General features: G+C 42.8%; 1 protein-coding gene across 2 annotated transcripts; it reads left to right on the forward strand.

Annotated features, from left to right (window-relative positions):
• The first annotated feature begins 180 nt into the window (after window positions 1-180).
• Window positions 181-14,489, forward strand: hlcs (holocarboxylase synthetase (biotin-(proprionyl-CoA-carboxylase (ATP-hydrolysing)) ligase)). 2 transcript variants are annotated; one of them, XM_030360510.1, is made up of 11 exons: window positions 181-587; window positions 877-1,017; window positions 1,361-1,523; window positions 1,696-2,708; window positions 3,667-3,846; window positions 5,800-6,077; window positions 10,538-10,605; window positions 11,048-11,208; window positions 12,186-12,300; window positions 12,642-12,855; window positions 13,645-14,489. In XM_030360510.1, exons 1-11 carry the CDS (start codon window positions 306-308, stop codon window positions 13,814-13,816), a joined length of 2,787 nt encoding a protein of 928 aa, XP_030216370.1. In that variant the 5' UTR covers window positions 181-305; the 3' UTR covers window positions 13,817-14,489. The 2 variants fall into 2 exon arrangements, with proteins under 2 accessions (XP_030216370.1, XP_030216371.1); XM_030360511.1 differs by having other exon boundaries at window positions 466-611.
• The last annotated feature ends 4 nt before the right edge of the window (window positions 14,490-14,493 follow it).

Raw genomic sequence — 14,493 nt, forward strand, 5'->3', positions numbered from 1 at the left:
CAAATAATAAACATGGCAATCTGGAATACCAGCTTTTCTCTTCCTTCTACCAACGTACCTTCTTTACTTGATCCAGACAGCATGCAATAATGAATGCTTTGGATTTCCCCCCCTGCTAACACGGGGCGTTCTCATCATCCACAATTGTTGGACCAAGGGCTTTTAATTTGAAAAACGCGACTTCGGAAGTACTTCTTTCGCTGTCGCTGTGTTTGTTGACACAGATAACCTAGTTAGCCTGATATGGGGTCAATCACAAGGCTCACCAGAGGAATAACCATGGCTTCATAAAGAAAGTCCATAAGATGTTGATAACATTATGTTACGTGTATCTATGGGTGCGCTGCCAGAAGTGTTACTCGGTGGTGATAAAGAAGACACTGCGACGGCGCCTTGCGGAGAACCGCTCGATCAGCTTCACCTTCTCCGTCCTCAACCCAGAGAGACCCCCGACCTGCTACGACCAGGCGGTACACACACAGCCGACCAACGACAATGGTTTACACACACACCAGAAGTCCTCTCCGCCAGAAGAAACCATCTTACTGAAGCTCCGGAATAAAGCTGTGTACATCACGGAGCACCAGGTGATGTTCTGTTAGGAGCACCAGGTGATGTTCTTAGGCGCACCAGGTGATGTTCACTTCAGCGCTACATTAGCTCATCACCAGTTGACCTCTCTGCAGCAGAGGCGCGTCTCAAATCTATATATCCGTGTACGGATGACTTACCAATACCATGACAATATTGTTTACCATCATGTCAATAACTTAAACTTTTGACTTTGTCACCTGTAGACTTACTTCAGACACAAATATACAATTATAAATATGTGCTCTATATGAAGATGTGGATTGTGGATGTCTGCGTCTTCAGGTATGCCTCGACCTCACCAGGTGGACTCTGTTGGGGTCTGCTATGGTGGGTGGCCAAAGGATAGAGGACGTTTCATTCATTGTGGAAGGCCCTTTGGGAAAGGATGTTGTCCAGCCTCCTCCTCAGACATCCAATAAGAAAGTACGAACAACACCCCACAGCCATTGTAGTTGTTAAAGTCATAGTTTACTGCAGGTATGTCAATGTGGTGGACTTTGTGGACGAGGCTGTTTGGTTAGAACTTGCATTCTGCTTTGATGAAAGCATGATGACTCTTTTGTTCATCATCTTGAAATTATGTGATTGGATAGAAACAGCCACCTTTGTATGAACATGGGTCGTATAATGATAACTCTTCAAGAAGGTCTCAGACTTGAGAGTTAATCATTCTTAATAGCTCCTGGTTTTAAGTGATGAGTTTTAAGTGTTCTATAACTGGACAGTGTTATGTGCATTGATTTGACCTCTAACCCGTCCTTTCCAGGTGCTGAAGTGGTCTGATTACTGTATCCCCCTGGCCTGTAGCCCTGGCCCACCCTTCAAGGCTGTGGCCCAAGCCACTCTGGATAACTTCAGTCGTCTGGGAGTGGCCTTCATGGAAGATCGTCTGCGGCTCGACAATGGTCTCATGCCTTCAAAAATTGTCTGTAAGTGAAAATCAGTGTTCCTGTTGGACTGAATGCATTTTTCTTTTGATCCCATATCTTTTTTGATCCCATATCTTTCATATGTATTTTTTTTACAAACTGATACAATTGTATGCAATTAAGTGGCAATAGAGTTATTGATTGAAGATGTTTATTTAAAAAACGTCCATAGCGGTCATCCTCCAGGAGTCCAACATCAACACGCTGTTTGAGAAGCTACGTTCAAACAGCCCCTTGTCAGCCAATTCACTGATTTCGGAATCGTGCAAAAGGTTAGCGGAGGACCAGCAGAAGCCGTGCCGGAAGGGGAGCCTTCTCCTGGATCCAGAGGCCAGGAGAAGGCTGGACGACAGGAGGGGTTCGGAGCCTCTCTGCAGTTCCCTCGGTCAGGGGTCCCTGGTCAGGGAGGAGGGTCGCTCATCGAGGAACACGGAGCACATGGAGGGCCACGGCCACCACCTCCATCTGTCCAGCTGCAACGAGTGTCTGGAGCTGGAAAACAGCACAATCCTCTCGGTCAAATTCGCCTCAGCCGAAAACATTCCCAACCTTCCCGACGACGACGGCGACGACTCCTCCTGCGTGGACGGCGGCGTCGGGACTCTGGCTGAGTTTGAAGATGACGCGGGGGGACTTCCCAGTCTCAACGGCCTGGTCGGCGGCAAGCCGCCCAACGTGCTGGTGTTCACGGCCGGGTGCCAGGAGCGCTTCCACAGAATCCACCAGCTGCTGACCGAGTGCGTCGACACGGACGGCAGTGTGGTGTACCACCTCCGGCCCGAGCAGGTGCTGAGTGAGCCGTGGCTGGAGAGCACCAAGCTCTTGGTGCTGGCAGAAGAAGAGCCTCTCTCCCCTCAGCTGCAGGCCCGCTTCCTCAGCTACCTGGACCAGGGGGGCCGGGTCCTGGGGCTGTCCTCCACCCTGTGCCCCGCGGGGCTCTCCCTGGACAGGCCCACGCGGCACAGCGGCAAGCGGGCGAAGACGTTGAGCTTCACCAGGGAGGACAGCACGGAGCTGGAGCTCAGTGTGCTCCCCAGCGGGAGTGTGTTTGTGAGAGACGTGGTGGGCGGCGGGGAGGTCGAGCTCTGGGGGGAGCTGAAGGGGGCTGTCTCGCAGGGCCGGACGGACATGGTCATTATCAGGATAACGCATGGTGACGACGGCGGGGAGGCGGTCCTGTGTCAGGTAACACTGCCGTTTGGCTCGTTGCTCTACGTTGACTGCGTCCGCGTTCATTCATTTACTTTGGTCTCGCTTAATAAACCAGTGTGTGCAGTTGTATGCAAATATTGCATAATTTGACAGGATGACACTGGTGATGGTATGAACTAGAGAGAACCTGAAGCCCATTTTATGAAGGAAAAAGGAAACATGGCCTTTGATTTGATGTATTAGTCATTACGCCTCTTGATGTTGTAAGGTAAAGTCATTTCCTTTTTAGGCCATGGCCTGTTTCATATTGACAGGCCTTTCTGAACAAGATAAACAATAAAATACAGTACAACTTTAAAATTAATCCCACTAGGGGCAATTTGTTCGAGCAGCTTGTTGTACGTAACATACAAACAACAAATACACATACACAACTACGGAGCATTTAGTAGTCGAATTGTAGAGGGGATGAATAACTTGGAATGACGGTTAGTTCTACAAGCAGGGAAAGCGTAGCGACGCCCTCATGGCAACACAGAAAATTCACTTGTAAGAACATGACCAGAAGATGCCAAAATACCTGCTGCTTTCATGATGATTTGCCAATTGCAAAAATAACTCAAGTCCCTTTGTTTCACTTATTATCTGCTGTGAAACCAGCAGATAAAAGAAAAGCTCTGGAGACTCTCAATGAAAGATTGATTAAAAACGACGAGGATGACGGGACTGGCTGAATTTAGTTTGCGGAGAAGGTGAATTCTCTGTTGCCCGTGCTTCACAATAGCCTCAGTGTTCACATACATTTTAAGGTGATGAACCAAATCTGATGAGAGCTAGTTATTTTCATTGAAATGCTGGTCCTACGATACCATTTTTAATTAATATGATAATGTCTGTCCATTTGATGTTAATTTTAAATTCTCAACAGAATTGCAGGCATTATTTTTTAATATAATTTTTGTCTTTCTATCTATAACATTGTTGACTACAGGTACACCTGGAGTTGGCTCCTAACTGTGAAGCTGTGGCTTCAGAATGCTATGATAAGCTAAAGGTTAGCAATGCAAGGCGCTACGAGGTGCTGACTGAAATCCTCACCTCCCTGGGCCTGAACTGTGAGCTAAACCAAGCCCCGGTGTCGAGCCCCATCTACCTTCTCTCGACCTCGTTGGTAAGCCCGGTTTCTTATATCAGCTGTTTGGGATTTCCGTGCTGCACCTGTTATGGAAATATAAAATATTTGGCATTCAGGAGGCGGTATGACTGGTGTCCCTGTATTGCTTCAACGGTGATATCATACAATAGCCATACATTACGATTGTATGTTGAATAATGTGTAGGAGGCTTAATCATCATCAGCATCATTTAGGTCTGTTTATCAACATAAGGTGTGGGGTACGTTGGAGGAATTTTCTTCTCTCAACCTCTCAACATAGTGTTTTGAAGTGTGTGCCATTATTGGTACAGTACCTCGTTCAGAGATATGGGTTGACACATTTGTACTTTTAGGTATCATTTGTGTCGGATTGGCTTTAGCATTCATTCTCCTTTCTTCACGTGTGCCTTTCCGAGACATGCCACAAGGGTGCATCCACACTCCACATTGCTGGCTCATTTCCTTCTTTGTATAGGATATTTTGTTCGGATAATGAAGATGTGTTTAAAGGGAGAAAGGTATTGCGGTAATGCTATTGAGGTTATTCAAGACGACTCAATTGTTAATGAAGTTTTACCTTAACAAAAAAGTAACCAATATGTAATCAGCAAAATGAAAATAACTAGAAAAACTGCTGTTGGAACTCCTTCTCTATTCAAAGATCAGACAATGAAGCATGTTTAAATTAAGTTAAAGTGATTGTGATTGTAATACCAATGACACATTACGTTATGGATGTGATGACAATTTCGATGTTTTGGGGATTTAGATTCTATACAAATCTACAGTCAATGTCACATGTATTATTATTATTTATTTATTTAGGTATTTAAGTTGGTGCTCCCAATGTTTATGACATTGTAATAATTCAATTTATAATAGATAATAATAAATAAATGTGGCTTTAAAGTGTAAGTCTGGCGAAAATTTAACCCAGGGTCTTTTTCTGCATGAAAACAGATCAAATAAGCCGTTCCGATTAATGTCTTCGTGGATCCACCAGTATAGAACTTGTCCGGAGTAACGCTAACAGCCCAAATGGCTAATAGTGCATTGGCTAGGTGCGGTGCCCCAAACGCTCCCAAATCTGCATTTTTTTAACCACTGATATTGATTCAAATAGCGCCAAACCACTGCAATAGCATGAGTAGGGTCCATAAACAAAAATGTATTTAGCATACCAGGAGTTCATTAAAAAATACTGTTTTACAAGTCTGGGCCTTATCGGATGGTCCATGTTTGCGGGAAGTCCATACAAGTCGAATGCACCGGAGTTCAGTTCAAGGAGGAAAGTTTTGGAATTTATAATTTATGTAGTTTATATTTCTAAACAATTTCTAGAGAGTCCTGACATGGAAATGAAAGGAGTTGCATATATAAGATACAGCAAAAAATAATGTCTCATAAATGTGGCTACAATCTCGCGTGACACGTTGTTGCCGGAAGACGCACTGCACACGTGAGTGAAATAGTAGTACCTGTAGTCCCTTCCGGCAATAGACATCATGCTCCGTGTGAGATCTCGAGTGGCATTTTAGTGCTGCTGTCAGGGATTTTTTCAGTTTTTACCAACTTTTCCAAAGTATTTTCTAACTATTATTAACTAATATTTGACCAAACCGCCACAAACAACAAAGTATACGTGTTGTTTTGCCTTCTTTTTGCATTGCATTCAATAATCGACTAGTAAGGACTTTCCTTTGAGAGTAGCTGGTAGGGGGACCGTTAGTAATTATTTTTTAATAAACTCCGGGTTCCCCAACTACGTTGGTGTTGCTTCGTTTTATGTGTAATGACCCTAGTTGTGCTACTGCAGAGGTTTGGTGCTATGTTGAGCAATATTAGTGGTGAAAAAAATGCAGATTTGGAAGCATCAACGAAAATATGTCTTTATTTGATCTGTTTTCATGCAGAAAAGGACCCTGGGCTCATTTATTTTCAAATCACTCCCATCCTTCCTCTTCTTAGGCCAGCGAGGCCAGCTTCCTGAAAACGTTGCAAAGCTCTGTGGACAAAGACTCGTACCTCAGGCTGCCCAAGGTGTCTCTCAAGGTGGTGTCCAGCGCTGAGCCCGACGGCCTGGTCCTGGAAGCAGGCTGCCTGGCGCTGGTGACCCGTCCTCCAGAGCCCCCCAGCTGGGACCACTTCAGCTTGGACACCTACAAGAGCCACCTGCGCACACGCACCCTGGGGCGCACCGTGCTCTACGCCGACGTGACCCCCACCACCATGGACCTGCTGGAAGGGTGAGGGGCGCCCCTACTCTATGGGAGGGGGAGGGTTTGTAGAGGTCTGTTTGAAGGGGGAATGCTCATATTATCATGGGTCAGAGAAGGATTTTTACTCTGTCTGAGCTGGCCTCCAAGCTCCTCTGACTCGCAAAATGACGAAAGAGGGGGTATTAATGCAGTAGAAGTATCGGCATGGGACCAGTGATTCACCCTGGCCGAAGCTCCGATGATAACATGAGACAATGATATGATCATGCCCCCCCCCCTCATCTTGCTCCGTCTCTGTGGTGATATGTATTCAGAGGAATGAAAGCAAGCAAGAGAGCATTGTGCATTATAATTGAGAAGTTTGCTGTTGAACCACAGGTGTGTGTGCGCGTGTGCGTGGAGGGGGTTGGAGGGGAGTTTGGTGGGGCTGGAACTAATTTTAAGTGCTTGAGTGACCTCAGTGTAGGAGAGGCAAGTTTCACCTAATAGACGTCTTTGTCTCGGTCCAAACATGCTCACTTCTTGGTACTTGCCATTCAAGGCGGGACGCCCACAGCAGGTGGGAGCTATTAGAGCTGTCATAAAGATTGAAAAATGGATTGCGGACCGGTGTTGGACTGATTGGATTTGACACTGTTGTCATTAGGGTTACAGCGTAAGGAAAGTAGGCTAAATGACTTGGCCAAGTCAGCAGAAACACAATCGCTCCAGTGCCATTTTCCACTTAATACTGGATTCCACGCAATGTTTTTCAAATAATACCAGATTATACTGTTGCCTGAGAAAAGCCCTGTTTATTTTGATGCATTCCCAATGAGCTGCATTTGTTGTTAGGATGATGATCGTAATGAGAGAGTTTCCTAAGTAGAATGCAATGCCTGCTAGATCAAACCTCTTACTCTATTTTTGGTACTTAGATATCTTTGTTTAACTAAAAATATGTGAGCCATATATATTCATTTTTTCTATGTTGCCCTGATAGTTAAATTTAAGATTAAATAAAAAAGTACTTAATATTTCAACTCTATAATCAGGTCTGTACTTTTTTGTAAGATTTTAATAACTGCTAATTTGAAATTGAAATGTATTTAGTATAAATATAAAGTAAATTACTTTATTTATTTAATTTGTTTTCATAATCTTAAAATACAAATCACATTCACCCAAGCTTGAGGTAGACTGTTTGATCGCTAGAATCACTTTCACACTTTTCTTCCTCTTTTCACTTTTCCTTTAATTTATCTGCAATTTGGCACTAAAGATCAGTGGGTTATTAAACCCATTTGAATGAACAATGGCCGAGGGGTTTATTATATATTACGGATAAATAGACCACATAGGGCGTCTTATTAAATAGACAGAGGACTGGTCAGTCCCCAATGGCCCCTATAGGATCAGGGATCCAGAACACTGCTGTGTTGACAGTGCAGAGGCTTAAGGCTGAGGCCTGATTAAGGCTGAGGCCTGATGGCCACAGGGGCAGCCTGTTTGCTCAGAGTATTAACGCTTTGTTAGACAGGGAGCTGCTAATAATGGCTAGCGCTTCCACAGAGGCTTGTGTTCTCAACAGTCTGCCCCTTTGTAGCTCGGACATTTCTGCAGCGAAGTGAGGTTGTCCAAATTTTTTTATTTCATGTCAAAGACGCAATAATTAAGAAAAGCTCCCCCCCATGCACTCAACTTTATTTTAGCAGTACTTCTGTACATTCAATTTTTTAACCAGACACTATTCCTCTCATTTCTTATTAAGTAGCTGGGATGAAGGCAATTTGAGTAATTAAATCTTAAAACATTCCGTCTTAACTCAGATCACATATGATAACAAGTCACATATCTTTAAACTGAAACGAGAAGTGTCAGCCCAGAAACTATACTTCTATCGAGGTCATGTACACAGTTCTCTCAGCGAGTCTGTGACCGTGTAACTAGCAGCTTGTTTTTGAGGTAACATTGCAATCACCTAAACCAATGCCTAACTGTCATCCAATAAGAAGATGACTCTTCTTACTAACAATTGCGTCTAGCATTTTATCATTTCATGGTGACTAGTTTTGACTAATTCCTTACCATTTGCTACCTTTTTTTATGGTTTGGTGTAGGCAGGCTCTCTGAATCTGCATTAAAAGAAAAAGGCATTCAATTAATTTCATACGATACGACTCTTGTTTGAAATTTCCTTGCCCTACATTTCTAAGTTTAGCTTGTCTTCCATATTTTTTTTATGTCTTTTCATAATTTTATTTATCAGTACCAGCTTAAAGAAGCAGTTTTCTTTTTTTAAAGAACCACTTAACCAGAGAGTCCAAATAATCCATTTACAGCTTGAACAATCCAGCTTTCGGTGCAAAAATGCAACAGACAATTTTCTCATATCATCCAGTGTAATTCGATTTTTATCCCATCTTCTTGGTCCTACCAGAGTCAGAAATCATTCTTGTTCAGATTTATTTAATATTATAGCAAAAAGCCTTTTAATTCCATTAATAAAAAAACATTTCCAAGCATGGTTGAATACTGTTGAACCAACACTACATTGTAACACCATCAATACAAATAAGGTAACACTTACTTAACAAGGGGGTCCTCTTGTTAAAGCTGTTCCAGTTGTACAGCCAAAGCCCTAGCAATCAGTGTTTGTTTTGACATGGAATCCAGTATTCAAGCTGACATTGTACGGCATTAGGATCCTGTTTCCTATGAAAAACACCAACCCGTGAATGCAAACGGGGATCTGTTGGAGAGAAACTGGAAGCCTCAAAACTTCAGCCAAAGGTTTGCACATAAAAATTAAATTGGTCCAATTGACCTTTCTTGCTCCACTTCCAATTATATGATTGTAAGCAGATGGTTTAAACCCCTGTTTTCTGAACCCAGAACATGTGGTGCATTGCACTTTCCTTCTCTTTTCCTCAGTGAGAAAACGCCAGCCTCTGGAGCCTGGGTCACTTCAGACCATCACCCCGGGGGGCATAGGCCAATGGCAAAAAAAATAGGTCACTTTAACTTGCACTCTTGTTTATTCTTTAAATGACCAAATCCACATAAAGGTAAACAGAGATTTTACATTCACCAACCTAATCATTTTTCCAATGTCGTGGGAGTGTGTGTTTTTCTTCGATTGAACAAAGGAATTTAGACCAATGTGTTGCTGACCCTCAATATTGGGACAACGTTGTCTTGCTGTGTGGAACAGGGCTGGAGAAAGAGGCTGCCCTTGTTCATGTGCATTATCTGCCTCTGAGTAATGGATAAAAGCTTATGTTATTGATCAATTCCAGTATAGGTTTATATGGAAATTAAAAAAATTCTGTTCTGCAGTTAACGCGATTAGTTTAATCGCATTTACAGCTTATTTTGTCTTCTTATATTGATTACCTCTTTGAAGCTGGTAAATGATCAATGCAAACATTGTTATGAACAGGCAACCCTTTTTTTTGGCAATTAGCATCAGTAGCAGATGAAATCTTTTAATTTCAAAATGCAGTCCTATAGGTTTAACTGCCACTAGAAGAGCAAGAGGTTGTGCCGGTCAATACGGCTTTGGTCAAAATGATCCCGTTGCTCACTGTTGAAATAAAGTATCCATCCAAGGGAGCGGCAGATGAAAAATAAATATAAGGAGTATCTCTGTATCACTAATACAGGCCAGTGTTTAACCGTGTTCAGGGATTTATTTTTGCCGTTTCCCTCTCCATCTGGCTCTAATCAGTCAACCAGAGGGTAGCAGAGGTAACTGCCCTCGCACCGCAAGGCTTAACTTCTTCAAGGCGTGAAGCTGGCAAGACCTAGCACCCAGATATCAGCCTGAAAACCTTTGCGTCCTATCTAGAGGTTTATAAGTCTGAAATTCAGATCCTGCAGCTACTGCGTGTAGAATAGAATATAATAGAATAATCTTTATTGTCATTGTACAAGACAACGAAATTTTGTGTACTCTCTGGCCACATGTGAAATGTTGAAGAACCTCCCCAAATTCATGTTTTACAACTTCAGGTGCAGGTGAATCAACTGTCTTGAATAATTTCTTGTGTACAGGGTGCATAGAAATTTCCAATTTGTTTTGAAATGTTCTTTATTGTTGTTGCTTGGATTTTTTTGTGGCGCTTTTTAAAATATTTAATATATTTTGGCTTTGTAGTTGCTAATGGCTCAAGGGCTGTGTGCATTTAAAAAAAAATTAGAAAACAATTTGATTTTTATTGTACGATTTTTCAGCTCAGAATTTACTGAGCCATTTTATTTTGACCTAGAAACATTAAACACACTCACACACGCACACACACACTTACACACATAAATAAACAGAGCAATCAACTGCTTTTATTGGGCGTCTCTTATTGAATATATGTGGGCTGAAATATGTTTATTATTCATTACATTGCGTGTTGATTTGCAGCCAACATTTGCATTGTTAAATTTGCGATGTTCAAATGATCCATAGTAATAATTTCATGTGTATTCTGAAATATATCTTGACTTTTCTTCAGGATGGTTGTGAACTTACCGGAGAACGTTGGGTTGATCGCTGTAGCCGGTCGACAGAGCCACGGCCGAGGTCAGTCTTTAACACAAAGAGAAACCACTGTGTAATATCAACGGATCAACCTTTCAGAAAACATTTTTACTTCGAATAATAGGCAGTGTGTGTTTTTATTAATGTACAATGAATTGTCCTCCCCAGGCCTGTTTTTTGCGAGGTAGTTGGGTATCCTTTTGAATTGCATTTTTTGCTCTCATTTGGAAGGCTAACTTTAAATCTATTACACTGAGCAAACGATAATATGAATAATAAAAGTCCAATGAAAGTAAATGTTAGTAAACAGTAATTTGTTTCTATTACTCAGAGCAGTGTGAGTAATCAGCTGTCTGTCCCTAGGCTGTCACCTTCAAGACATAATTACAATCAATTGTTTTGGTTGATCGATCAGTTGATTTGATGTGATCATTAGGTTTAATCGTGAGTAAGTTTCCCTGTGTCTGTGTTTGTGGTGCTCCAGGTCGGGGAGGTAATACCTGGCTGAGTCCGTTGGGCTGTGCCATGTTTACTCTGCATGTGAAAGTGGCCCTTGGCTCCAGACTGGGTCAGAGGATCCCCTTCCTGCAGCACCTGGCTGCCCTGGCCGTTGTGGAGGCCGTGTGCACCCTGCCCGGTTACCAAGTAAATAAACTACAGGATCCCTTAAGTTTACCCCTTAACCATCCCCTCCTTGATCAATGGGTCGCCCAGTTCCTTGTGTTCAAACTCTTCACTTCAGGAACCGCTTTTCCATCATCTAGGGAAACAAGAGCTGTAGATTTCTGCTAGCCATCATGATTCAATCTTTGTCTGGTACAAAACTTACATACCTAATAATTGATTCATGTTTAGTGTAACAAAGTAATGCTATTTCACTGACATCACCAATTAAGTCCAAATTCCCCAAATAAATCTTCTTGCATAATAGTTGTTTTACCTTTACTGGGGCAGTTGTGGTAAAATGGATAAGTTAGCCTGTTTATTTTGGCTTCAGTTTTTAACATGAGACATTATAAATGCATCTTTACAATGCATGCTCTGAATGTCAAATTGGCATTATTTAGTAATTAATGTAAGCTTTGTTTTTAATTGCAAATTTTGAAATATAATCACCAATAATGTTTTGTCAATCAAAGGTCTTTCAATTGATATGAAGATTATAAGAAATAAGAAAGATATGTCCTTTCTTATGTAATATATATTTTGTATATAATAATGATAATTGCATTATCTTCAGTTTGACAGAAAACACAAGGGTGTCCTAAGAGCAATTCGGATTGGATGGACTCTGATTCTTGACGTTTTGGATTTGGCTTGTTTTGACCAGAATTTAAACCTCTAACAATGTCCATGCCCTTAAGAAATGATGGTAGTGGCAGCATGGAGTGAGCATACGCACAATATTAAAGGAAGAGGGAAAAGTGTTGAGGAAACTAGTAGAGAATTTTTATGTTAAAGATATGTAAATGTTAGAGAAAAGGTTATCAAGAATCGGAAAGTACATTTTTTGTGGGCAAATAAATATTGATGGTTGGTTCTAATTCTTTATACACAGTTAAAATCAGGGATTTTGTAAATCTACAGCAAATTAATTTGGGTGTATCTGTTGTCTGCTTTAGGACATAGACTTGAGAGTGAAGTGGCCGAATGACATCTACTACAGCAACAAAATCAAGCTGGGAGGAGTGCTGGTTACCTCCACACTCATGGGGTCAGACTTCCATCTACTTATAGGTAAGGTTATTTTTTTTGTCTTCTTGTTTCAGACGTGTATCAAGTGTCGCCCCTACAGATCCGATACCAAAGAATCCCAGACCTTCATTGGTTCTGAATACAAATTGTACTAGTGACACTGAACTCGCCCACTATTGGTCACAATTTACAACTTTATTTACACAATCAAAACAGCACAAACATTGCATGCGTCCCAAGGGATTTCGAATAAACATTTGCCATAATTAAGATATTAATTTCTGCAAAGAAACATGAGCATAATGTACAGCCAAAGGCATCCAGCTCTAGCCGGTGGATCAACACCCCGATGGCCTCATTGGTGTGTTCAATACACCCGACAGGCTGCGGCTTCAACGTCAGCAACAGCAACCCCACCATCTGCCTCAACGACCTGGTGGCCCTCCACAACCGCGAGCACGGCACCAGCCTGGCACCACTGAGCATCTCTCTGCTGATCGCTCGCTCCGTCTCCACCCTGGAGGCCCTCATCGCAGACGTCCAGGAGAAGGGGCCTGACGCCGCACTGCCCACCTACTATAAGAGATGGATGCACAGGTAGAGGGGGGGGGGGGGGGGGGACACTTTACACATGGCCGGAGCGGGGGGTGGAAACAAAGCGAGGGGAGGGGGGGATTGTGCTTGGCTCGCGCACGCACCAACAGATGTCTCGCACGGCGGACGCAAAGTAAAAGGTCTCGACTGAATTAAGCGTTTGCTCACCCCTGAGACGTTCTCCACCGCTGATGTCGTGTCGTTTTATTTAGGTTCGATTTTGTTTTTATCTCTGGAATAATGACGGGAGGTTCGGACCTCGGTGACCCCTCTGGCGGCCACGGGCTTATCATTTGAATCATCGGCCGCCATTTAAATACGTTAAATACCTGTGTGCTCAGAATGTACACAAAAAGCACATTGGGAAGGAGGTATTTTCTCGATCCAGTCTTTAAGAAAAGGATCTATCTGTTTTAGATCTAGGTTATACATATGCAGCTGGGGGGGAATCTTGAATCAGATCGGCTGAAGTTCAACAATACTCTATGGTGGGACATTAGATTAGGACAATTAATTAATGAACTGTGATATAATACTATAATAATGTTAATAAGAATAACGCTGTGAGTAATAAGTGTGTGGCGTTACTCCTATCGCGCATACTCAACGCTGTGTACTAGCTATACAATAACCATCCACAGTCAGCGTGGGCTGTTACCATGGGGATAACACCTCCCGCCTCCTCCTCAGAGCGCTCAGCCCAAAGCGCTGTCGTTGTCCCTCAGTGTTTGACCTGGAGACAGAGGTTTCACCCCCCCTTCACTGTTGTGTGTGTGTGTGTCTTCTCTCCAGCGGGACGCGGGTGCGGCTGTGGAGTGCCGACGGCCCCGAGGCCGAGGTGGTCGGTCTGGACGACAACGGCTTCCTGCAGGTGTACAGCAAGGAGCAGGGCGTGGTCTCGGTGGAGCCCGACGGGAACTCCTTTGACATGCTGATGAACCTGGTGGTGTCAAAGCAGCACTAGGGCCGCACGCAAACGACCAACGGTGTCCTCCGTGACACGACGTCCCGCCCGTTCTATCGTATCGATGAGTACGCCTTGCCGCAGGGACTGCATGTCTGGACTCGTCTTCTGCACCGCGAGGTCGAACCCTGCACCCGCGGGCTGGGAATTCATTCTGTGTTTGTATGCTAAGCCTAGTCTTCAATGGATTCTGTACTGTGTATCAAACAAAGATCAATTGCAATTGAAAATTCCAGTTGATTTTTTAACGTGGATCTCGCATTTGTATGTAAATATTTCCTGTTCATGGCGTCTCCATGAAGCTAAAACTAGCTCTTAATTAGTGATCATTCCAGATGGTTTAAAAACATGTTGAATGCATCCTTTTTGCGATTTAACATGGCAAACCACAAACACTTTATTTGCGACTAAGAGTTTTCTTAATTTAGGTTGCTCTATTGAATGGTGTGTTGTAGCATTAGAACTGTATCTAGAGAAAAATTGGTCATTGTCGGCTAATTTATTCAAACAAAGACTGGCTTTAATAAGTGTGGATATGTATTGTATCTGTTCATCAATACCACAAACCTTTATTTAAATATTGCAGTTTAACTGATAATGGCATCCTTCCTTCCGACAGGGTTTTGGGGAGTTCTTCCTTGTGTCAAAAGTAATAAAGAAAATTTAATCGAAATCCA

The sequence above is a fragment of the Gadus morhua genome, chromosome 7, assembly GCF_902167405.1.
Source record: "Gadus morhua chromosome 7, gadMor3.0, whole genome shotgun sequence".
Lineage (NCBI taxonomy): Eukaryota > Metazoa > Chordata > Actinopteri > Gadiformes > Gadidae > Gadus > Gadus morhua.

Excerpts from the sequence above, each read along its gene's own strand:
- hlcs (XM_030360510.1), top strand. The coding sequence starts at position 306 with ATGTTGATAACATTATGTTACGTGTATCTATGGGTGCGCTGCCAGAAG. Across the intron at positions 6,078-10,537 it reads ACCATGGACCTGCTGGAAGG|GATGGTTGTGAACTTACCGG; the intron begins GTGAGGGGCGCC and ends ACTTTTCTTCAG. Across the intron at positions 12,856-13,644 it reads TATAAGAGATGGATGCACAG|CGGGACGCGGGTGCGGCTGT; the intron begins GTAGAGGGGGGG and ends TCTTCTCTCCAG.